This window comes from Teleopsis dalmanni, chromosome 1, assembly GCF_002237135.1.
Source record: "Teleopsis dalmanni isolate 2A chromosome 1, ASM223713v2, whole genome shotgun sequence".
NCBI classification, from domain to species: Eukaryota; Metazoa; Arthropoda; class Insecta; order Diptera; family Diopsidae; genus Teleopsis; species Teleopsis dalmanni.
The window spans coordinates 72,406,995-72,432,007 of NC_051846.1; the positions used below are offsets into that span (position 1 = coordinate 72,406,995).

Here is a 25,013-nt window from a genome sequence, read left to right on the forward strand (position 1 = left end):
AAAAAATTTTTTGAGAGGTCAAGGTTCTAAACACAAAAACCTTTAACACACACACACATTTCGACTACTTAAGTGACAGTGCAATAAATCAAATACAAATAAAAATGCAAGCAAAAACAAATCACCAATGAAGTTTACATGCAAATAAAAAAGCTCTAATATATTTTTTTCCCAAACGTCATGCCTTTTTCGCAAGAGTATCAGTTCAAATTATTGCTATTTAATGTTTTGCTTCGCTTTGATTTATTTTTCTTCCAGTTTTACAATAAACATAAAATGAACTAGTTTTCTAATTAACGTTTTTTTTCTCTTCTTTGAATTTGCATTATAGTTTATTAATTTCTTTGTGTACACACACACACGCATACACACGAATGTAGCCAGATAAGCTTATGTGTGGTTCAAAGTACAACTTTTGGTGTTGTTTTTTTTTTGTTTTAATATTTTTGTGTTTGTTTTTATTTTTGTTTGATACAAAAGCGTTCGTTATGTGCTTAGTTTTTAATGAGGCAAGTTGTCATTTCCATCGTACGTGCTGTGGAAAGGGGGTGAAGACAGGTACAAAAGATTGCGAATTTCAAAAAAAAATAGTAAAATATATTATTTATTTATTTATATTTTAATTAATTGTTTTTAATATACAAATAAAGTCTATTTTATTCGTTAAAAATTTAAATATTATTTATTAATTAATAAGAAAAGTAGATTCCAAAATTAAATATTTTTAAAGAATGTAACGTTTCTCAATCTCAGATATTCTGTTATATACAAATGCTTAGTAAAAATTTTTTCAGAGCTGACTTAAGCCGGTTGATTTTGACTGCCTTTAACATATTTTATTTTGATTTTCCAGGTTTATACTGCCAATATTTTGACTATTAATTAGCCCAATACATACATATATGTATACGTATGCATGTATATTTGTAGTAGATCGTGCACTGACTGCTTGCGTGAAGCAAGTGGTTTATGGAGGTTAAGGAGAGTAAGGCTTACTCCATATTCAAAATGGATTCAGTTTAATATGACATCTTTTAGTATGTGACTCATGTTGAATTTTATTTTATTTTTTTTGGGGCTTTTTTTTCGAACAGTTGTAAACTACAACAACAAAAATTTATTTTATATTATCAAATAATTTCATTAATTTAAAAAAAAATTTTTCTTATGAAATAGTCATGATGTATTAACTCCTATAAATACGTGTATGTACATATATATATGTATATGTACGTAAATATAAATAAAAAAATAATCTATTTATATAGGCCCTGTGCGAGATCGAGTAAATTGAGGTAAAGTAAATTAAAATTTTATTGGAATTTTTTCCACTGCACTTACGTATTTATTTGTTTATTTTACTTATTTATTATTTTTGGTTAAAAGTTTTCAAATTGATTTATTTATTTATTAAACATCTTATAAAATTTTCACAATGGTAACATCTAATTTACCTAATTTTTATCCAATTTTTACCCTACTCGAAATTCTGATAAATACCAACATTCGCTGCTATACCGACATAATTTACTATTTCCCTCAATTTACCATTAATTTACTCAAACTTGCAATCGGTTATAATATCTTTTTAATTAATTTAAATAAAAAAAATATTTCTTTTTATATTAAAGGCCTTTTAATAATAAATAAAGTATTAATTTAAAAAAAGGTAGCTCTCTATAGATTGTGTGAATTACCTAAATTGTAAATTATCATAACTTAAGTCTTATTTATCAAAAAAATTGTAAAATGACACAAAATTATTTGACAGAATTCATATTAAGTTTTAATAGAAAACCAAAAAATAAGAAAAAATAATTTTAACAATAAATAAATTCATTTTATTATATTGCAAATGCTTTTTTATTTATTTTCATATTGTATTTATTGACGCATATCAAAACAAGCTCGTAAAAAGCAATAATTATTAAATTATCTTTTATGCACTTCTTAATGTTCATAAACAACTAAACAAAATATAAACAAAACAATAACAATGCACAGCATTGAATTGCTTTGCTTATTTCGCGCTCTCATTTCCACTTAATAATGTTTGTTTATACGTATTATTTTTTTGTTTTAATTGCCTTTCAATCAATCCTTCAATATTTTTATAAAAATATTTCTGTCTGCTGCACTCTGCCCGACAGTTGCGTGCTCTTTATTCAATATTCATAACAAAAACAAAAAGCTTTCTTATGCTTTCTTACGCACGTGTTGAATTGTAAATCGTTTCTGTTGTTGTTGTTGTTGTTGTTGTTGTTGTTGTTGTTGTTGTTGCCATAATCATGTGTTGATAAGTTTAGAAAATAAAAATAAAACTATTACAAAAACAAAGCTTTTACCAAAGAATCTATAGTACAAAGAAGTGCCACGCTCATACAAACGAAATACCCACTTTATTTTGCTGGTGGATTTATAATAAATCCACCCAACCTCATGCAACAATGTTCGATCGAGTCACAACTGGTATGATGTTCAGTTCAAACCTATACGTGAGTCAAGGAGGCTGACAAAAGCCCGACTGCATACGTATTCAATCATACATGCAACCCTCTGTATCCGCATGTTTGTATGTTTGTTCGCTGTAAAATGTTCAAGCGATCAAACAGCATTTCAGTGACGAAGTCAAAATTGTGTACATTTGATAAGTTTTTAAATTTAATAGCATGTGAAACAAAATTACCTGTTTGATATTGTTATGAATTGTAGTGTAAAAACACATTACAAATTTATTAATGTCTCACATCTGATTTCTTCCATTCTATGAAGTTTTATATTTAAATGTTGTCCATGCGCTATGTTTCCGAAGCAATATCGAAATCACCAATTTTAAAATTTCAATCCGGTATAAATAGCATTCATGCGTTTCCTCAAACCAGGAGGCATTATTAGTGGTTTTAGTGACTTCTACACAAGTTTTCATCATAATTTTTCTTACATTTCTAATATTTTTATTTTTTTTAAAATACTTTTCAAACACTTTTATATGAATCCTCCAAATATTTTTTAAAATAATAATAAGTCACCAAAAATTCAAACTATTAAGAAGTAGTTCCTTTTGAGGTAAAATATATGCACACACACAAATGTGCAATAAAAACATACATATTTATGTACTGCAGACTTAATGTCTCCAATATCACATTTGTACATACATAATAGTTTTTGTAGTGCATCATTTTTTGCAATAAAAAAAAATTATATTCTATTACTCTTTACTCCTATGATATGAGCCTTTTCAGTACAAGAAAATAAAGCAACAAAGTATATGGTAAAATTGTTTCAGGGATTTCTTTACCATTCACTTCGCTACTAATCAATGTATATTAATAAAATAGACAAATAAAAACAAGAAAGGAAAAAGAAACAGGCGTATAAAAACAATTGTGGGTTGCAATGAGTTTGAACTGAACATCATACCAGTTGTGCCTCGATCAAACATTGTTGCATGAGGTTGGGTGGATTTATTATAAATCCACCAGCAAAATAAAGTGGGTATTTCGTTTGTATGAGCGTGGCACTTCTTTGTACTATAGATTCTTTGCTTTTACCATTGAGTAAAAATATTATAGAGTCACAATGACTCAATTTTTAAATTTTCAGCAACAGGCACGGGAGGGCGGAGTGAAGATATTACTTCTTTTTGCGCTGCTGCTAGATCGGCCGCGCTTATGCTTGTTCTTTCTTAAAATTTTACTATTGATGAATGAAGGACAAAAATGAAAACAAAAAACAGATTTGCTTGTTTACGAAGGCAGGCAGTACAAGAAAAGAGACAAATTAGTTTTTGGTGTAATTATTTGTTTTTGCAATTAATGCTTGGCACCAGCAAGCAGCACGTAAAATTGCATGCATTTAATATCACTTCATAATGCAAATAAGACAATCATCCCTACTTGTTTGGAAGTTTACTGACCTACATATATATATGTATGTGTATAAATGTATATTTATAAACATATGTACTTTTATTTGGAAGAATATGAATATTTTTTGATCTTATTTTAGAAACATTTAAAGCGAATGAAACCAATTTCAATTTTTTGTTTTAATCAGGTGTAATAACAGTTATATGTATGTTATATTAGTATTAGCTAAAATAAGATAATTGTATGTAATTGACCATGTGCGAGTTCAAGTAATTGATGGTAAATTGAGGAAAATAGTAAATTATGTCCGTATGGCAGCGAATGTTGGTATTTACCAGAATTTCGAGTAGGGTAAATTAGGTAAATTAGGTGTTACTTTCTTTAAGATAACTTTTTATAAAATGTATAATAAAAAAATAAATAAATTTGAAAACTTTTAAAATAAGTGCAGCGCAAAAAATCCCTAGGAAATTTCAGTTTACTTTACGTTAATTTACTCCAACTCGTACACGGCCTTTTATGGGAATTAATGAGAATAAAGTATTAATTACTCTTTTAGAAGAGTAATAATACAAAATATGAAAATGCAATAACTAAATAATAACGAAATAGTAAATCAATTGTTTTGTGCTTACGATCTCGTTGTGTTCTTTTTCTGATATAACTTATTATTAAAATTTAAATAAACTTTCATATATATTAACATAAATATTTATATTTAGTTATTTGAATTCAATATATCTAATTATTTTAAATAAAGAATTTATATACATATGTATTCTTATGATTTACATATGATATACATATGTATTCTTGCTAAGATTTAATATGTATAAATATTATGTAAATGCGATAATTAATTACGAAAAAAATTATAATTCTTTCTTCAAATGCCATCATAATGAAAAATTGTTTCAATGCTGCAAATAAAATTTTGATATCTCTTGCCCCCGAAATTACATACAAAAATATCAATGTCCATATGTTCATATTTAAACACAAAGCAAGTAGGCATGAATGAATATAAAATAGCGAATAATTCTTTTTACTACTTACATTATAATTCAAGGAAGCAATAACAACACCTCAAAGAGCAAAAGGAGAAAAAAACACAAAAAAGAAATATAAAAATTTCTTGAACCTATGAAGCAGAGAATATTGCAAAATCTTCTTTGGTATGAAGCAAAAACGACTGAAGCGACGTCGGCAGAGATTTGAGTGATTTAGGTACCCATTAATAGATACCTAGAACAAAAATTAATTTCTATGGCATTGTGACTCTATAATATTTTTACTCAATGCTTTTACTTAGCTGTGCTTATCTTGTTTACAATTTGTACGTTGTAACTTATTGGAAAATACATACATACATATGTTGTTGTTGTCAGTCACGTTTCATGTTGTATTTTTTGTAATGTAGCGCATTTTGTTTTTGCTTTTAAATGAAAAAGCCTTTGTTACTATGTAAGTCCGTTGAGCTTTGCTATTTCTGTTTACAGTTGCGGAAAATGTAAACAAAAACAAAATATTTTGCGTTGTTTTTGTTTTATCGCTGAAAGTTGTTTTGAAGAAAAATATGAACTTGTAATTCGATTTTGTATGTAAAAAATTGTAAATAAATTAATTTTTTAATTTTATTTAAATAAATGTTTTTTAGGAATATTTTCACAATTTAAAATTTTAATGAAAATGTAAACAAGTAAATTTAGATAATTATGTTATTCAAAACAAAATAAATTTTTTTTAAATAAATTCATTTTTTTTAATATAATTTATAATATAATTTTTTTTTGTAATTTTTGCTTACTGATAAACGAGGAAATTTTAAAATTCTGTTGCTAAGTGAAAATTTTATAAAATTATATTAAATTTGGCCATTCCCGGTTGATATGAAAAATGATTTATAAGAAATCAAATTTATGGCTTTTTTTATTATTGAATAATTACACTAATGATAACATTACATGTATATATATACATAGCATATATTATTATATGCTACATAGCATATATATTATATATTATATGCATATATATATACATTGTTGTCTATGTATGTAAGTATTTTTGAAAGCCCATATCAAGAACTTGACTTCGGATGGAGTTTTCTAATAACTTCAGCAATTTAAAAAAATGTTAATCTCATTAAACAGTCATGATCCCTTAATAATGAATTATATGTAAATACATAATGTAGAAAATAAATTTATTTCGGAAAGCCTAAATCCCCCATAGATACATGCCAATGTATGAGTATAATACGCACACACATACAAACATATGTTGTCCATGACACCATGGCCCTAGCCTATTGCCAAACCATTTCTTGATAGATTTTTTTTTAATAATTTAAATATTTCAATCTCACAATTGGGAACAGATATCCCCAAAAGGAAATGCTGGTATAGTTCCTTTTGGGAATGTGTAATGGCACTTGGTTGTTGAACTCGACACCAGGATGTCACTCGTCGATAAATGTGAACTAACAGCCCTTCATATAAATACACTCTTTGAGAATACGCTGGCAAAGTTCTCAATAGCTCTACATCTAATATCTTCTGAAACGAACGACGTTTTCCATGTGCAGCAAAAATTATCCTAGCTTAATTAAGATCATGATATAGGTATATATGTACTAAACTGTAACTTGTCATGCATAAATGCATCAATTCTCAATATGTACCCTAACTGCAGCTCTAACCCCTAATCTGTTTTCATGGCTCTTGCAAACATTAACTTGAGTCCAATCGATCTTGGACTCCTTCTTATTGGAGTGAAGTTTTTCCACCTTTACCCAGGTTGACTTCAATTAAAATCGCACCACTGTCAATTCATACTTACTCACACTAGCAGCACCTATCCATATTCCAACTTATGTAGTGCGTGGATTAGCACACAATAATAACAACAATGGAAATACTAACACCTGAGAAGCACACGCTCTGTTAGTCTGAACAGTTCATTTATTTTATCAGTATCACTAGTTGTGGTATTTTGAGAGTTAACGCATAAACCACAGTTAGTTTTATTAACTTAACTATTATTAATTAATGTGAGGATAAAAAAATTCAATAATGACAACATTAACAGCGACAAAATACTTATTTTCTATAAAAAATAATAGAATAAACTACAAGTACTTTAAGAATTATAAAAATTTCTATAAAATACCTCTCTATAAACACTTGTAATAGTATAATAAAAAATATTTTTTATAGATTTTAAAAAATATAAATTGGTCAAGTACCGGCTTATCACATATTTTCTTCTCGAATCTAAACACTTAAAATCCCCACTTTTCAATAAAAACAAAACAAAACGATTAAAATTAATCTATCACAAGTGTCGCGTACTTACAGTACACCCATATCTCAAAGACCCGATGGGGTTTTAATAAAAATTTTATTGTTTATTGTAAATTACGTTATCGGTTTTTTTATCAATTTCAAAAGAAAGCCCAATATAAAAGAATAACAGAAATATGGCATTATGTATATTAATATAAATAAATACTCATTTATTTAATTAGCAAAAATAGACCATCTAAATTTAGATAGAATAGACCTTCTTTGTTGTTCGAAATACAAAATCAAGAAATTAAATATAAAAAAATATTTAAAAATTATTTATTTTATTTTATTTAGGAATTAATGTGATTAAAAAAGTTGTTCAGTCAAATACAGCAGTCATATGTTAATAATACGTAAGTCCCTCAAAGTCTCAACTACAAATCCCACAAAAAGAAGAGCACTTAGTCACCATTCCTTGGAGGGTGAAGAAAAGTGCAATGATTGTAAAAGTCAACACAAATAATTTATTTAAGTCATGAAAAAATAATCTTTATAAGGGGAACTAACTGCATGGAGGCAAATAAAATATTTAATTTAATTGAAAGTGATTGAGACAATGAACCATGCAGACGACATGTTGGGTGAGTCCATTACGTACAAATAATTTCCAGCTCAGTTTAATTTAAATAATAGGAGACATGCAGACTGGTACGATTGCAAAATTATCGCAAGTGAGATTCAGAAATACCTACCCAAACAGATTGACTTTCACTGATTGACGATTCAACGAGGTGTCATGTATCTCTGTCATATAAGTACTCGCATTTTCTATAAATCTGCAGTGTCCCACCCATCTCACTGATTAGTTTGTGTTTTACACATAAGCTTCGTGATTATTCAATGACTGATCTAAGATCTGCATACCACCCCGTGCGGTTAATGATAAAACTTTTAAGAGTTTTGGAAAGTTTTACTCCGTACATAAGTTCCAAAAATATCTATTAAGAGGAATAAATTGTAAACTTTTTGATTAACTCTTTAATTGATCTTCGTAAGTGTACTACACGACAACATTTGGTTCCGATCGGGAATGTGGACTTCAAATTTTCTAGCGAAGTAAAATGCCAAGCTCATGCAATTTATCCCCTCGCAAATAACCATGCCATTAATCCATATTATAGATAGAACTGTTAAGACTACCACGCGTATTGATATTTGAGTACAGTATAATTGCACTTAATAGTCCCGTTTTGACTGAAAGGTACCTGTAATTGTGACTGTATCGTAATTGTGTGAACCATTCTTAGATATACATATGTATCTATATTCGTAAGTTATGATGATAGGATGCATCTTATATCCGCCCAAAAAAAACTCAAATCACTATAAATGCCAATCCTGATTTATATAGTTGTACCATGAAAACTTATGTCATTATAATCAGAAGCTATCTCAGAACTAATACCATTGAACTGCACAGTTTAGAACTGAACCCCCTCTTTTTAGACTACATAAAGACAGCACAGAAATACCACAAATAATAGAGAAGCCAACATTCAACTAAGATTGTTGCGCCACTAATGATGATGATATATTGATTAATCCTTTAACTCCTAGGAGAAGCATGGGGCCACAATGATGATGATGATGAAACCCAATACTAAATAACTCACAGTTATTTATGTTTCAGACATAATATTGTAAATTGATGAATACTCTATTAATTTATGGCTCTGACTTATTGATCCTTCAACATTTCCACCAGTTTCTTTCTTTATTCCTATCTTATACCTTCTCATGTTTACCGTTGAATCCGATACTGGAAATTTTTTCATTCTTATATATGCCTGCTTGCCATTTCAATTTTGGGGAGAAGGACAACAGCAACGAAGTGAGGGCCCTATAACGTATATTAAAGTATTGGAACGTCATTCTTTGTGGTACATAAGGAAAACTTGAATGAATAGACGTTGATTATGCTAATTTACAATTAGTATTTTAAATTCTTTAATTAAATTAAGCAACCTACAAATTCAATCAATAGAAATCTGTAGGGCGGAGTTATTGTAACCGCCAATGTTGTTAATATTGAAAGAAATTTTAATCCACAAAAGTTAATTTCAAATAAACAATCAATGAAAGAGTTTTACAAAATTTTATTCAATTTAAAAAAAATTTATACAAATGAGTAGATTCTAAAATTACTTAATCAATAGGCTTTAAGCACATTTTGTATCAAATGGAAATAATAGTTTAATTTAAAGGAACATTTTTTCAATAAATATATAAAGGTTTTACTTTGTGATCTAAAACAAATTTACATAAAAATAACAGTATTTGAAATAACATTAAATAGCTAAGCAATATTAGAAATAGAAAAAAATCTATCTAAAAGATCTGTGTATATAATTATAAGAAAAAATTTTTAATATATATAAAGGCATCACTTCAATATTAATATTTAAACACGAATCTTAACATTAGAAATAGTATAAAAAAATTCACAAGTATTTAAAATAAAAACAAAAAAAAAGAGTATAAAATATGGATCTAAATACGTAACATTTCCAAATATTTGTGACAAACTCATTCAACTAACATAGATTTTTCTTCAACTTTATTCTCTTCTACTGTATTTTCAATAGCATCCGCTTTATCAATATTTATGGTTGATGGGGCCGCATTGGAGACATTGGAAACTGCGGTATCTTCAATAGCATCTGCTTTATCAATATTTATGGTTGTTGGGGCTGCATTGGAGACATCGGAAACTGCTGCATCAACACTCTCAGTTTGTTTATTTTCAGTTTTTTCAGAACTATCAATTTCACTTTTACTCTCTGTTACCTCTTCACCTTTTACTCTTTCGAAAAGTATGATTAATTCAGTGTGTGTAGTGTGGGGGAACATATCAACAGCTATTGCAGTTTTAGGGAAGAATGGATTGCTTTTATATTGTTTCGACTGCGGTCGACCAAGTTCAATCCAGTTCTTTTGAGCGTGCATGGGGTTACAAGATATGTACACAATGCGGTTTATAGTCGATGCGGCTCTGAGGGCAGCAATAGAACGATTATCTAAATAATATAAATGAATTAATGAAACAATATATAAATAATCTAATTAATAAGACATACGTAAACCAGCTCTAGGTGGATCAACTACGGCTACAAGATCCAATTTATCACCGGGCGCATTACCATAAACGACCTCTCGCACCATAGACTGTATATAGTCATCAGCATTTCCCACATAAAATTTACAGTTTCCAATGCCATTATTTTTGGCATTCGTTTCTGCATCGCGTATAGCATCTTCAATAATTTCAACTCCCAAAACTTGCTTACAATGTTTTGCAAATGCCAAAGCTATGGTACCCGTACCACAACAAATATCCAGAACAGTTGTTTGTGGGGTTGGTGCCGCTAAATCTATCGCTTGCTGATATAAAACATTAGCACCTTCGGTATTAATTTGAAAGAATGCCAAAGGACTTATTTGAAATTTTAAGTTATGTATTTCATCTGTTATGAATTTAGTGCCTGAAATATATTCAACAGGTGACACATATTGTCCAGCCTGTCTATGTTTGACATCTTGATAATAAAGTGAAGTACATTTGTAACCCTTTTCATTCTGTGCACTCTCATAGAAATTTTTAAGTTCCATTTTCAGTTCATTTAACTCCTCTTCCGTTAAGTTTGACGTATACAGTCCTGGCACAATCATAATTTCATCCGTTTTAGTTGAAGTGCGCACCATAACTTGTCGGAAGTGTCCTGAATTTGTTTCTGGTTTAAATGGCAAAAATTTTGATTTCCTAACAAAATCTTGAAAACTATTTGCCGCCCACTTTGCAGTTTCTGGTATGTGCGGCAAATTGTGCACTTCTGACACTTCAGTGGAGCCATCAGCGTAACTACCCAAACGAAAACCAACAACAATTTCACCATCAGCATTTTTGCCAACAGTGAACTCATTTTTATTACGATAGCCAGTGGTTTGTGGCGAAGGCTGTACGCCTTTAAATTCAAATGCTTCGGAATGCTGTCTAAATTGAGAATTTGTGTATTTTAGTTTATTAAGAAACTTCTGTAATAGCTCATCCATTTCATTATGTTTATGCTTCAGCTGTTCCTCATAGGTTAATGAAGCTAATGGACAAATTGCATCTGCTGATGTGCGTACACGTTTGATGTTGCCATCTTTTTGTTCCATATTACGGCGTTTCATCAAAGGATCTGCAGATGCTTTGGCTATCTAAACTCATAGCAATAATAATGAATAACATTTATTTATATTTCTCATAGTACTTACGATTGCTTGTAGCTCTTTACCTTTCCACCTGTAGCCGTTAAGCAATTCAATGGCACGTTTTTGTTGCTCTTCACTGCGGAAGCAAACAAAAGCAAAATCTTTTCTTTTGGGCGATTTTATTTTTGTCATGTCCAACTGCAATTTCGTCTTAATCAACTTTTTGAATTCCTGTATTTAAATGTTAATAATTAATTTTTTTATTGAAATATGTTAACTTACTCCAATGCCGAAATAACCCAAATTTCTGACTTCAATCTTATAGATTTCTGAGGTGAATTCATTGCGTTGCAAGTACGAAAACTCATCAAAGCTTTGCGCTTCTGTGTCTTTATGCGCTTCTTCACTCGGGTTTTCATCTGGTATATTAATTTCCTGTGGTTTCTCTGTTTCAGTTTCCATTATTTAAAACAATATTATTAATGAAACTTTATTTAAATAATTTTCGCAATAAATTGCTTTGCAACAACAGCAACAGTTGCCGGCATTCAAGGGAATAATTCACGTGCGCTTAAATGTCAAAATCATATGCATTGTACAGTATGAATAAAATTTTTTGCAACATATGGTACAAATGTATTTAAGCCGTGTGCGAGTTAAATTGAGGTAAATTGAGGGAAATAGTAAAATATATGGGTAAGGCAGGGAATGTTGGTATTAACCAGAACTTCGTGTAGGGTAAATTAAATAAAAATCAGGTAAATTGGGTATAACCATTGTGACAATTTTTTAAGATGTTGAATATATAAATAAATAAATTTTAAAACTTTTAACCAAAAATAAAAAATAACTGCAATAAGTAAAAAAATATATATTTATTTGAATTACTTTACCTTAATTTACTCCAACTCGCACACTCCCTTACAATATTTTAATATAAATTTAAAAGTAATATTAATTGTTAAGAAGAGAATTGTTTTAAGATGTAGCTTGTATTATGATTATTTTCATTTATTACAATAAATTAATCATCATAATTCAATTTATTATTAAAATTAGGTCGTGTGCGAGTTAGGCTAAGGTGATGCTAAACCAAATGGGAGATTTTTTGGGATTTTTTGCACTCCACACATTTAGCCATTTATCAACACGTATCGACACATCACTACATTATCGGCACAACTTAGAATTTCCCTCATTCCCTCATTAGAGTGAGTTGTTCTAATTTCATGCTAAACTAAAAGGGATTTTATTTGGGTTTTTTTTTGCACTGCAACAACATTGTTTTAGCAACATTGTTCAAAAAAGTATGCGAGCTGCATTCTGACAGTTAATATCAGCTGTGAATACATTTTGTTTTCATTACTTTGTTTACATATTTTACGATGGCGGAGAACATACAAGTCGACGAAGCATTTTTATTTAAGCGATTTTTCGAATTAATTCAATTAAATAATCGTCGTAAGATAATGATAAACAGATTCTTGGAAGAATATCCAGAGGTAATTACAAAGTAATTTCAGTTAATAATATAAATGATCAGTTTGACTATTTAGCACGGGCTCTTATGCCAAAGTGGATATTCTTCCGAAATATTTCGAGCTGTTGTGAAAAAAGATAATGTAATCATAAGAAAACATTTAAGACTTACAGTAATAGCATTAGAAAGAGTTTTCAATTACGGTGCAAGGTTTATAAATACTGAAAAAGGATGGAGTGACCGGTTTATTATTACTGTATTTTTGTATTGGCTTGGTTGCGGTGCAAGCTATCGTGTAACGGGAGCTTCATTTGGAATTTCCAGATACACTGTTAGAGATATTGTGCACAAATGCTTGAAAGGGTTCCTTTCCCTAAAATCATCGGTAATAAAATATCCAGCTGAAAGTGAGTTTGAAGGCATTTGCACAAAATTTAACCAACGAGCCGGCACTACAATTTTCAATCGTGCATTAGGTGCCATAGATGGAACACATATACCAATAGATGTACCCACACTACTTCGTGACCAATACATGAACCGAATGTCCTTTACATCCATCAATTTACAAGCTGTATGTTCCAGTAGTAAGGAATTTTTATCAATTTGTGTTGGTTTCCCAGGATCGATGCATGATGAGCAGGTTTTAAAAAGCAGTGAATTATTTAATTTGCGAAATTTTCCTCCACCAGGCTACTACCTGTTAGGCGATAGTGCATATTGTTGCCGGACTAATCCGATTGCAATTCTCACTCCATATAAAAGATTGCAGCCGTTAACAGCAAGACAAAAGAAATTTAACGAGCTTCATAGTAAGGCTCGTACTGTTATTGAATCTACATTTGCTGCATTGAAAATGCGTTGGCGCTCAATTTTTGACAAGGTTCTTAGGTTAAATCTTGAACACTGTGTTCAAACAGTAGCTGTAGCATGCGTAATGCATAATATATGTCTGAATGATGGATTTGAAATTGATGAAGTCTTAGAGGACTTGAAATATGAGGAAGTTCTGATTGAAGACGAAGACATTGCTGCTGCAGTTATGCGCGATGAAATTGCAAACAACATTCAGATGTAATTGAAGTTTAGACTTCAAATTTTTTTAAAAATTCCTATTTTATTAAATAGTTTAAATAGTTTGTAAATTAAAATTTTTTGTTTTATATATATATAAATATAAGATTTAAAAAGATATTTTAAAATTCAAATTAAAATCAAAAAATTTATTTAAAATTATTTACCAAAATAAATTACAAGCTATCTTATTATTAATTAAAGCTATGTATAAATGTATAAAAGTTGTTAAAATAACTTGCAAGCTATCTTATTATTAATTAAAGCTATCTTTCAACTAAACGGTCTATTATTTAGAGTCGGACAATGGTACTTGTAAGGAAAACGTAATATACTGAGTAAAAGCAGCCCGTGCTACTCTCCTCCTCGTCCGTCTTTAAAATCGAGGCAATGAAATCTTGCCATGTTGTTCTCCGGCTGGAGGAACTAACTGATAATGCATTCCATGATGTGGATGCAGTATCAAGTCCTAGACTACCCTCTTCACTATTAATTACTAATGGCGAATTGAAATTGTGAATCTGATTGCAATATTCATTAAGTTGGACATAAATGGACCAATTTATTGCCGTGTCAGCGCCTTCGCCGCCTCTACCTATTGGTAGATTTTTGAGACGCTAAAAAATAAAGTATTATTATTCTGTTGTATTGAGAACAAATTCCTTTTACCTTGTATTTTTTCAACAAATTGAACCACCGTTTTTCAAGTGTAGTCCGGTCATCGTTCGCACCACATTGCACACCAACCAGTCTGTAAAATAAAAACGTAATTTTTAATATATACAGTAACCCCCCTATAAAGCGTTAGATTTTTTCCGCTTTATAGGGGTATTCCCGTATACCCTGTATACACACGTGCGAAGGTACGCGAAGCTAATTATGAACTGTTCAAATCCCAGCGTTATATGGACGAATGCGGCGATTGAAATCGAGTAAAATAAAAACGCGTTATAGGGGGGATTACTGTATTTAGTGGCACATAATTTAAATTAAATTTAAATTAAAAGAAAATAAAAACAGCAAATTTTTTTTAATAAAAATAAAACTAAACGTTTTATTCTTTTTTGTCATTTTTTTATATTTTCACTCATTTTTTTATATATTAAACATCTTATGAAAATATTAAAATGGCAGCCCTGACGATTTTTCCAATTTAGTTTGGAAAGCACTTGCTAATTTATATTAATGAGTGAACGTTCACATTATAATCAGCTCGTTTATGCAGTTGATATAACTTTTTTAAACTTCACTGAATAGCATATCACATAAAAAAATGTGTAAAACTTCGAGTAAATAGAGGGAAATAGTAAAATATGTCGGTATGGCAGCGATTGTTGGTATTTATCAGAATTTCGAGCAGGGTAAATTAGTTAAAAATTAAATTAATTATGTGTTACCATTGCAAAAATTATATAAAATGTTTAATAAATAAATAAATAAATTTGAAAACTTTTAACCAATAATAATATATAAGTGCAATAAATAAATAAATATTTACATAAGTGCAGTGCAAAAAATCCCTAGGAAATTTCAATTTGCTTTGCCTTAATTTAGTCAAACTCGCACATGGCCAAAATATATAATTGATATATTCAATCATTTATATACATTTTATACACCAATTACATATGCAATTAATAAAAGCAAAAATTTTATTAAATACTCAAATCATTAAATACTTAATTCCTCAGTGTCTTTGTTGCCAGTTCAGCTGTTTATTTACATTTTACATATAAAACATATAACACCTTTTTTAAATTTTGTTAATTTCTCTTGTGGGAAATTTAATTTTAAGGGGTGCATTCGGGTGCATGATAATGAGCTCATTTATATCAAAGATCACCATTTTTATGTAACTGTCCGACGCTTTTTAACTTATTTTTCATTTAAGTTATTGTTTACTTCGGTATGACTAATGGCGTTTTCGATTGATAAATTTGGGGTAACTTTTTTAATCGAGATTCACTTTAAGTGCAATTTTCCTTTTCGATTCGTAATTTTGTATAACACTCGAGATTGATTTATAACACTCTAGTTTTGTTAGAGTAGAAAGATTACCCTGAAGTTAACAGCTGTTTTATATGATGTGATTGATAAAAAAGTGTGATTTTACATGTGATTTTGAAAATATGAAATAAAATAAAAATACTATAATAGTTCATTTAGCTGCAAATGCATTGTCCTGTGACAACGAATGATCAAATAAAGTTATATGGTATCAACTTGTTACCATATGGTTTTATTGGATTCAAATCTTTTCGATGCTTTTCACTTTCCGGAAAAAAAGCCTACAATGTTCTTGTTTCAATTGATATCTAAAATTTTTGTGGTTGTGTTAGTAAATAAACCAGGTAAATTAAAATGTTCACACTAACGTCTTTTTCTGTGAAGTTGCACACAACATTCACCACCAAATCTTCACCTTCACTTTTCTCCATTTTTGCAAATAGTAACAGGTTGAAAATTATATCTTCATCTGCGTTTGCAGTCAAATGTGCTATTATTTTGATTTTATGCCTTATTTTAAAAAGACAGCCATATATATAAACAAACAAATTTGACACATTTAGAAACAAATCACACTTTTTTATCTGTTAAATCATATAAAACAGCTGCTAATTGCAGAGTAATCTTGCTACTCTGCCAAAATCTGTAGTGTTATACATTAATCGCAAATGTTATATAGATTAACCTTACGAAAATAAAAATTGCACTATAAGTGAATCTTGATTAAAAAAGTTGCCCCAAATTTACTAATCAAAAACGCCATAAGTAACCGGTTTTTTGTTTGAAATCTGCTTTCAAAAGATTACGCTTAATACTAAATAAAAATTTCTGATAATATAATGTGTGATAACATATAAAAATCACGGCATAATGCTGTAATTATTTATAACTATGTTAACTCCTAAATTGAAATTTTCGGCTATAAAAAAGTTTTTTGCGCACAGCTTCTCATTTAAGTATTTCATATAAATCTCTGTAGTTCCACTATTGTGAATTTAAATCTTGACTGTGTTAAAGAAGATCAAGCGATATGGCATCACTTAGGTTTTGAGACATCTTCGAAGCAAATTGGAACGATACGAAGAAATGTTAGATGCGGAAAGTTAAAGTAAAGAAAAATATAATTAAAGACTTTGTAAAAAGTGAAAATTTAAATAAGAACACAAAAACCAGCAACGGAGAGGAAATGCCACTTATATCAACACCACTGGCGCTGGTAAGGCAATTGTGCACATGCAAAAATTTAATATACATTTTTTTTCACAGCTGCAGAATGCCATTGAACCGATGCAAATTGATGCACCGCTTGAAGATAACGACAACAATGAAGAGCAGCAGCTTATTGTTGAAAATCCAAACATAGACTTGGAAGTTTATGCAAATTCATATGAGGGTTTAGCGCGTTTATATCGTTTAACTTTTGTTGCGGATGTCTGTCCAACTTTGCGTTTGGAAGCACTTAAAATGGCCATCAGCTATGTGACAAACACTTTCAACGTTACACTGTACCAACTGTTACACAAAAAATTGAAAGATTTACAAACGGGTAATGGGCAGGGTGGTGGTGCTGGTGGGGGTGCTGCTGCAGGTTTACCTGATGTAGCAGCACCGGCAGCAGTGCAACCAGTAGTCACAGGCAATGGACAAGATTTGCCAGTATTTGATCCCAGTTGGGTGGAAACTAAAACGAAACAAGCAGCGCTCAAACTAGAGAAACTGGATTCTGATCTGAAAAACTACAAATCGAACTCAATAAAGGAGAGCATACGACGAGGTCATGACGATTTGGGTGATCATTACCTCAGTTGTGGTGATTTATCAAACGCATTGAAATGTTATTCACGTGCACGTGATTATTGCACCAGCGGCAAGCATGTGGTGCAAATGTGTCTGAACGTCATAAAAGTTTCGCTTTACTTACAGAATTGGTCGCATGTCTTAAGCTATGTTTCCAAAGCAGAAGGAACACCTGATTTTGCAGAAAGCGGCAAGGACACTAATCACGTTAGTAAATAAATTTTTAAAAAGTTTTAAGTTATTTTTTAATATGAAATTTGCAATTTCTAGGCTGTGTTAACTCGTCTCAAATGTGCTGCTGGTTTGGCCGAGCTGCAGTCTAAGAAATACAAAGCTGCAGCTGAGTATTTTCTAGCAGCGAATTTCGATCATTGTGATTTTCCAGAGATGATCTCGACTAATAATGTTGCTTACTATGGCGGTCTCTGTGCGCTGGCTACATTCAATCGTCAAGAGCTCAACAAACTCGTGATAAGTTCCAACTCATTCAAGCTTTTCCTTGAGCTTGAACCACAAATACGCGATATCATCATAAAATTCTATGATTCAAAATATGCTGCTTGCCTCAAGTTATTAGATGATATACGTGACAATTTATTACTGGACATGTATTTAGCACAACATGTTAACACGCTATATACCAAAATCAGAAATCGTGCTTTAATACAATACTTCAGTCCGTACCAATCAGCCGATATGCATAAAATGGCTGCGGCTTTTAATCGTTCAGTTGCCGCATTGGAAAATGAACTCATACAGTTAATTTTGGATGGTCAAATCAAGGCACGCATTGACTCTCACAAGAAAATATTGTATGCTGAGGATAGAGACGAGCGTTCCAGGTCCTTTGAGTATGCCATGAGTATAGGCAAAGAGTACCAGCGGCGTTCACGAATGCTTGTGCTACGCTCAGCTATCATTAAGAGCCAGATCCATGTGAAGGTAAAACTTGATTCTAAAACTTATTGTATGGAAATTAAATTGTTTTTTATGTTTTTGTAGAATCTGCCAAGAGAGCCAGTCAATCATGCAACGGATTTGTGTGTAGCCGCAGGTTCCAGCAGCACAACCACCGTTAGAAACTGAGAGTTCGTTTAACATTAAAATTTCACGTTAAAAACATTTTTAAGAAAAACAAAACATGAGAATTTTGCAAAAAAATAAATAATAGAAAATTTAATTATTAATTTTTTATTAAATTGGGGAAGGAATTGATGTTTTGTTATAAAATTTATTAATTTTAATTAAATTAAAAAAATAATTTTATGTGTAAAACAATAGTAAAGTGAAATGATGTATCTTCCATCTTCCAAACAATGACAGGAACCGAGGTGTGTTGTATGTGACCTAGTATTTCTTCTCAGTGCTTTACTTTTCATGTGAGGCTGAAGACTGCTTTTTCATCTCAACCGTGGTGCGTTTGGTATCGTTATGGCGCTTGTTATCATTGCTACTGCGAGTGTTACTTTCTGCATTTTCCTTGGATTGAGTACGACTTTGACGATCCGCTGACTTTAAACGAGGTTTTCTCTCTCTTGAATTGGAGCGGCGGCTTCTATTGTTTACTTGTAGCATTTTTTTCTCTTGATTTTTAGTATTATTTTCGCTACTGAAAGGATTTTTAATTTTTCTTTCTTCAAACCTAGCAGCGCGAGTGTCCAGACGATCGGCTGCATTAACAGAAGGTTTACGTTCTATCGACTTAGAACGTTTACGTTTTGTAGGAGATGGCGATGCACCATGTCCATCTACGCCATTTGCTTGTCTTTTAATGGGTATCTCATGCTTATCGCGACTTTTTTCCTGTGAATTAGTTACATTCTTAACAGCAATTCTATCACGAGTACGTGATTGTGATTTTCTTTGCTTCAATGTATCCCGTTGTGCCTCACGAGAACGTGATCCGGAATTTCTTTGATCACGTGTACATGAATTAGCTTGTTTCTCGCGAGAACGTGAACGTGATTTTCTTTGATTAACTTTGTGTTTGTCTGCTTGTCTCTCACGAGAACGTGATGACTTTCTTTGATCCACCTTGAATCTATCTACTTGTCTCTCAAGAGAACGAGAAGATTTTCTTTGATTCGTTTTAACTCCATCTGTTTGTCGCTCACGTGATAAGGTTTTTTTTTCATTCATTTTAATTCTATCCGCTTGTTTCTCGCCAGAACGTGATCGAGACTTCCTTTGAATCCGTGCATATGAACTTGCTTGCTTTTCACGAGAACGTGATTTTCTTGCATTCTGTCTAAATCTGTATTCCTGTTTTTCGCGAGAACGTGATCGAGTTATTGTTTCATTAATTTTGTATCTCTCTGCTTGATTCTCATAAGAACGTGCCGGCGATTTTCTTCCCTGCATTATGTTTCTGTTCACAATCCTGTCATTTGATTGGAATTGTTGAAGCATTTTATTTCTATTTGAATTTCTTTCACGAGAACGAGAGCGCGACTTTTTTTCATACACTTTGTGTTCATTAACACGGCTTTGGTGGGAACGGGATCTAGATCTTTGTTGCAATTTGGATCTTTCAACATTTCTTTCACGAGAATTGGATGGCGAACGTGTGGACTTAGTATCCCTTCTTACCAAATCAGTGGAGTTATTGTAATTTCTGAACTTATCATTTGCAAAACCTTGCTGCCTCTCAAGCTCCATATGTCTTTGCCTTATATTTTGTTCACATCGTTCAATTGTTTTTCGCAAATCATCGTCAAAATTGGGATTCCGTGATCTATTTTTCCAACCTCGTTCGTTTTCATTTCTTCTCTGTGTTGTGTTTCTCTCGAATGATTTGAATCTATGTTCACTTTCTCTATCGTGTGCCTTGATATCTTTAGCGGTTGAACTTTGGCCCACATTATTTAAAGTAGAGCGCTGTAATTGTTAAAATTTAGTTTTTTATTAAATATAATATAATTAATTATTATAATTAAGTAATTTACATACTTTTCCGTAATCATTTCTTAATTCATTTCTACGTTCAGTTCTCTCACATTCGAGCCCATTTTTATCTGCAGATAATGAATGTTTTTGTTTATTGCTGTGACCATTTACTTTCTCCATACTATCATCGTTCTCTTCCGCATCACTATCAGAATCAGTTGAGGTACATGATTCTTCTGATGTTGCAGATGACGGACTTGTAGACGCTCTTCGCTTACGCTTGGCTTTCTTAGACTTTTTTGCTTTCTTTTTGCTTTTGAGCCTATCGCTATACTCAGTTGAGTCACTATCAGATCCTGAAGATTTATTATTTTTACGCTTCTTTGATTTTCGGGTTTTCTTCTTGTTTAAACCGCGTTTGTGTTTATTTTTTAATTTTTCAATTTTCTCCAACTTTTTTAATAACTTTATTTTTTGCTTTTTTGTCAGAGATTTCAAGAACGCAACCTCGGCAGCTCCCTCCTCATTTTCATTGATATCGTCATCGCTACTTGGCACCAAGTTGTGATGGGAGTTCATTTGGGGAATATTTTGTAGCTCCTTTGCAGTGCGTCTCATTATTAAGCCATCCTCTCTCATTTGCTCTTCCAACGCATTCTTAGACATTATATTATTAGCTTCAGCTTCTGAATGTATCTTACGCGCTTCACTCATCGATACGCTGTACATCGTGCACTCTTTATCCGTGTTAATGTGACCCCACTTGTGGCATTTTATACAGCGCACATTGCGTACTTGTATGCCAAACGGTTGGTCACGTATCTCTGTGTCCCCCTTACAGTACGACTCACGTGGCGCATTGTACTGACGCTGCCATTCAAACTTGTATTCTGGCTCGTTTTCGTCTTTCCGATCGTTCTCCTTACGTACGCCCGGCGGTGGTTCATACATGAAATTAACACTGAGCTTATCTTTGCTTTCCTTGCTTAACATTGCCTTATTTTCGTGTAGATTTTGTTCCTTCTCATATTGTTGGCGTAATTCCTCTTGTTTTTTCTTATACGCCTCAGCCTGCTGCTCAGCCATCCAAACCTAGAAAAAATAAACCATTCCATATTTGTACAATCCTTCGTATTTATTGAGTAGTGCATTTTACTTACCCGTTTTAGATTGTCTCTAGAAGCGGGATGGAAGAATTTTTTGCACATGTAATTGTTAAACCCTTTACCCATCTTGACGTTTGAAATTTATTCACTTTTCTTAATCAGTAGATTTTTGAAACTTCTTTCTTGAAAGAAAAGAAGTTGATGTATTAATTTCTTCACATATTCTACATAAAACTATTTTTCTTTGAACTGTCAATTGTGACAGCAACAACAAAACAAAAACAACAGAAAAGTGTTGCCAAGTCAAGAAAAACGTTAGCTCAGAAAATTCAAGTAATCACACAATAATTATTTTAAATAAATATTTAAATATTTATTTATAACTTATTATTATAAGACTGTAAAAGTTTTGTAATTATTAACTATATGTTTTTTATTTAAAAATAAATAATACAATAAATATAAGCGCTAATAATGCACACAATATATAAAAATATATATATTATATACATATTATTTATATATATATATATATTAATTTCATATATATTAGTAAATATTTATTAATATATTAAAATACATAAATTAAAGTAGATGTTGAATTATATTATATATGTACATGTTATAAATGTTAAAATAAACGTATATAATACGTGTTTTTATTTATAAATTACAGAAATTAAATAATACAATAAATATAAGCGCTAATAATACAAAATATATAACAATATACCAACTATATATATGTATATACCAATAAAAATATATTAATTGTATGTATTAGTGATTTTATTTATGTATTTTTAGTTTATGTATGTCTAGTATGTATTTTAGTTTATTTGTCTTATTCCGATAAGACAGGTTATATGAAAGGAACATGTTAAGATGTCGACATAGATTTCTTACTAGTAGAGTTATGGAATATATGAAAGGAATATGTTTACTTAAGTTGTGGAAATATTTAATTCCCCTAAAATTATTACTTTCCAAACCTGGCTACTGCCAATGGTGGAATGAAAAGGTAAATGTTTAGAGAGAGTTTGTTTGATAACAAACTCTTGTGTCTAGACTGGTCGTAATATCACAAGTCCATAATGCTACACGTAGGTATTGTTTTCTAAATCCGGTGAAGATGGTTTCTACATCGCTTAAATCATTTTTCTCCGTTAAGGCGGTATTTACGTTTTATTACTTTTCTCTGCTAAGGCGTTTACGTCTTATATATATTTTCTTTCTAAAAGGGGTATTTATGTCCGCGCATTTCCTTTGTAAAGGCAGTATCCATTATATATCTTCATATTTATGTTTATATTTTTCTATTAAGGCGGTGTGTGGTGTTTGCGTTTTTTCATTTCTTTTTTTAAGCAGTATTTAGTCTTATACATATCTCTCTATCATATCGGTGTGCCTTTAGACTTGACAAGTTCACTAAGGTCAAATATTCACCGCGCGTCGTATCCTGCAGGGGATCCAAGAAAAATATATTGAAACACAACATCTGTTTCTCGATTTTAAAGCTGCTTTTGATACTACGGTTAGAAATTTTCTTTATACCTCCTTGTCTGAATTTGGTACTCCAGCAAAACTTATACGAGTATATCCAAATTAATGAGAATATATCTGAACGGTCTGATATAACACGAGGTTTCAGACAGTGTGAGTCCTTATCATTTGATTTCTGCAGTCAAACGTTGAAAACGATAATCTGAGTAGTAGATTTGCGTACACCAACAACAACAACATTATTATAGTGGAGGATAAGAGTACTTTTTCGACAATAATTAAATTTCCTGAGTGTCTTAGGAGCCAAGTTACGTGACAGCTATTATTTTAAAGTTGTAAGCGACTTTGTTTAGTTGTGGAACTAGTGAATGAATGAAAATGCTGATTGAAAACAGGGTACAGGATGTCCGTATCTCTGATATAAGGACCAGATGACCAGCAATATGAAGGCACTGCTGTCAACTGTCGACAGCACGCTAATAAGTAAGCATTATTATAGCATAAAAATTTAATTAAATATCAAATATTATATACATATGTATATACACAAAATCCGTAATATTACCTTAAGAATCCACATCAATATTTATCTTACTCACAGATGTTTTATTAATAAATTGTTAATCCCAAATTTGCAAATTGTACGCACAAAATATTACTTACCAATATTATCGAGAATATTGAAAAATCAACTAATGACAACTTCAAATTTTTCAATTAATATAAAACTCTATTTGCTAGACACTATATTCACAGTGTTGCCATATTTGAAAATAAAAATGATTTAAATGAAAAAATAAAACAAAAAAAGAATTTTGTCATTTACATTAAAATTATAGGTCTGTTATAGGCTTGACTTGAACTGAATTTAAAGGATCAAGCAAAAGCTAACCAAACCAAGCCAATTATGCTGAGATTTGCATTTTTAAGATAAGTGTGGTGGTGTTTGTGGTATCTAAGTTGATTCCTATAGGAGGAACCATAAGCACAATATTGTTCATAACTACTACAGCTTGACTACAGTGATCATATTTAAATCAGCATAAAAAGTAAGTTAGCTTCAATGCACTTGAAATAGTGTAAACAGGAAGCGTGACTTTCGTTTGAAGAAAGGAAGCGTTACTACCTTAGGTTTGATTTTGGTTTATCTTTTTGCGAGCCTCTTTAGACACTTATTTCAAGTGCGATTAATGCTCTCTTATTTCGATGACTTAACCGGAGGTAAGCTTTCCCTAAGTATTCTTACTGATGCTTCATCTTTCACCACCAAGACATAGCATAGCCACAGAGGATGCTTGAGCCTATTATACACCTAGTTCTGGTAATGCTCTCTGATTCTGTTTACTTCACCAGAAAAAAAATTGAGCCTAGATATTCTTTCTTCGAGACATTGTCTTTCATCGTCTTGATATGACTAAGCCAGGGAAGAAGCTATATGTTAAATCGATAAATAATGCCAAAGTCGTGATAAAACTCGATTTATTCGGTTGTAGTCGTCAATTTGTAAAAACTAAAGACACACTCCCTTTTCATGATTTTGTGATATTCTCGATGCTTTCCTTCCACAGATATTAACCGATTTTCTTATTATTTTCTTATAAAAATTGTTCTATACGCTTTTTACCAAATAGTGGAAATTACTTTTAAGGATTAGCTTTTCTGAATGGTGTAAAACTCGACTTTTTGTCAAATAAATTGGTGATCATAATTTTATTGGCTTTAATTTTGAACCCAAGAAGAAGGT

At 31.0% G+C, this 25,013-nt stretch overlaps 4 protein-coding genes across 5 annotated transcripts; 2 read left to right on the plus strand and 2 right to left on the minus strand.

The window, feature by feature from the left end:
- Positions 1–9,657: 9,657 nt before the first annotated feature.
- LOC119671773 (tRNA (uracil-5-)-methyltransferase homolog A) lies at positions 9,658–11,990 on the minus strand. The gene is made up of 4 exons (XM_038082546.1): positions 11,699–11,990; positions 11,480–11,647; positions 10,300–11,422; positions 9,658–10,239 (listed from the first exon to the last, which is right to left on the minus strand). Exons 1-4 carry the CDS (start codon positions 11,876–11,878, stop codon positions 9,749–9,751), a joined length of 1,962 nt encoding a protein of 653 aa, XP_037938474.1. The 5' UTR covers positions 11,879–11,990; the 3' UTR covers positions 9,658–9,748.
- A 651-nt stretch (positions 11,991–12,641) lies between these two features.
- Positions 12,642–13,993, plus strand: LOC119665807 (protein ALP1-like). Its single transcript, XM_038075059.1, has 2 exons — positions 12,642–12,918; positions 12,973–13,993. The coding sequence occupies exons 1-2, from the start codon at positions 12,802–12,804 to the stop codon at positions 13,972–13,974; spliced, it is 1,119 nt and encodes a 372-aa protein (XP_037930987.1). The 5' UTR covers positions 12,642–12,801; the 3' UTR covers positions 13,975–13,993.
- A 2,903-nt stretch (positions 13,994–16,896) lies between these two features.
- LOC119665818 (COP9 signalosome complex subunit 1b) lies at positions 16,897–18,927 on the plus strand. Its single transcript, XM_038075067.1, has 4 exons — positions 16,897–17,193; positions 17,244–17,981; positions 18,045–18,716; positions 18,777–18,927. Exons 1-4 carry the CDS (start codon positions 17,071–17,073, stop codon positions 18,858–18,860), a joined length of 1,617 nt encoding a protein of 538 aa, XP_037930995.1. The 5' UTR covers positions 16,897–17,070; the 3' UTR covers positions 18,861–18,927.
- Positions 18,928–18,980: 53 nt separating this feature from the next.
- On the minus strand, positions 18,981–23,952 carry LOC119665823 (corepressor interacting with RBPJ 1). 2 transcript variants are annotated; one of them, XM_038075078.1, is made up of 4 exons: positions 23,933–23,952; positions 21,821–21,944; positions 20,724–21,752; positions 18,981–20,651 (listed from the first exon to the last, which is right to left on the minus strand). In XM_038075078.1, exons 2-4 carry the CDS (start codon positions 21,890–21,892, stop codon positions 19,143–19,145), a joined length of 2,610 nt encoding a protein of 869 aa, XP_037931006.1. In that variant the 5' UTR covers positions 21,893–21,944; positions 23,933–23,952; the 3' UTR covers positions 18,981–19,142. The 2 variants fall into 2 exon arrangements, with proteins under 2 accessions (XP_037931006.1, XP_037931001.1); XM_038075073.1 differs by having other exon boundaries at positions 21,821–21,948; positions 23,933–23,949.
- Between the last annotated feature and the right edge of the window lie 1,061 nt (positions 23,953–25,013).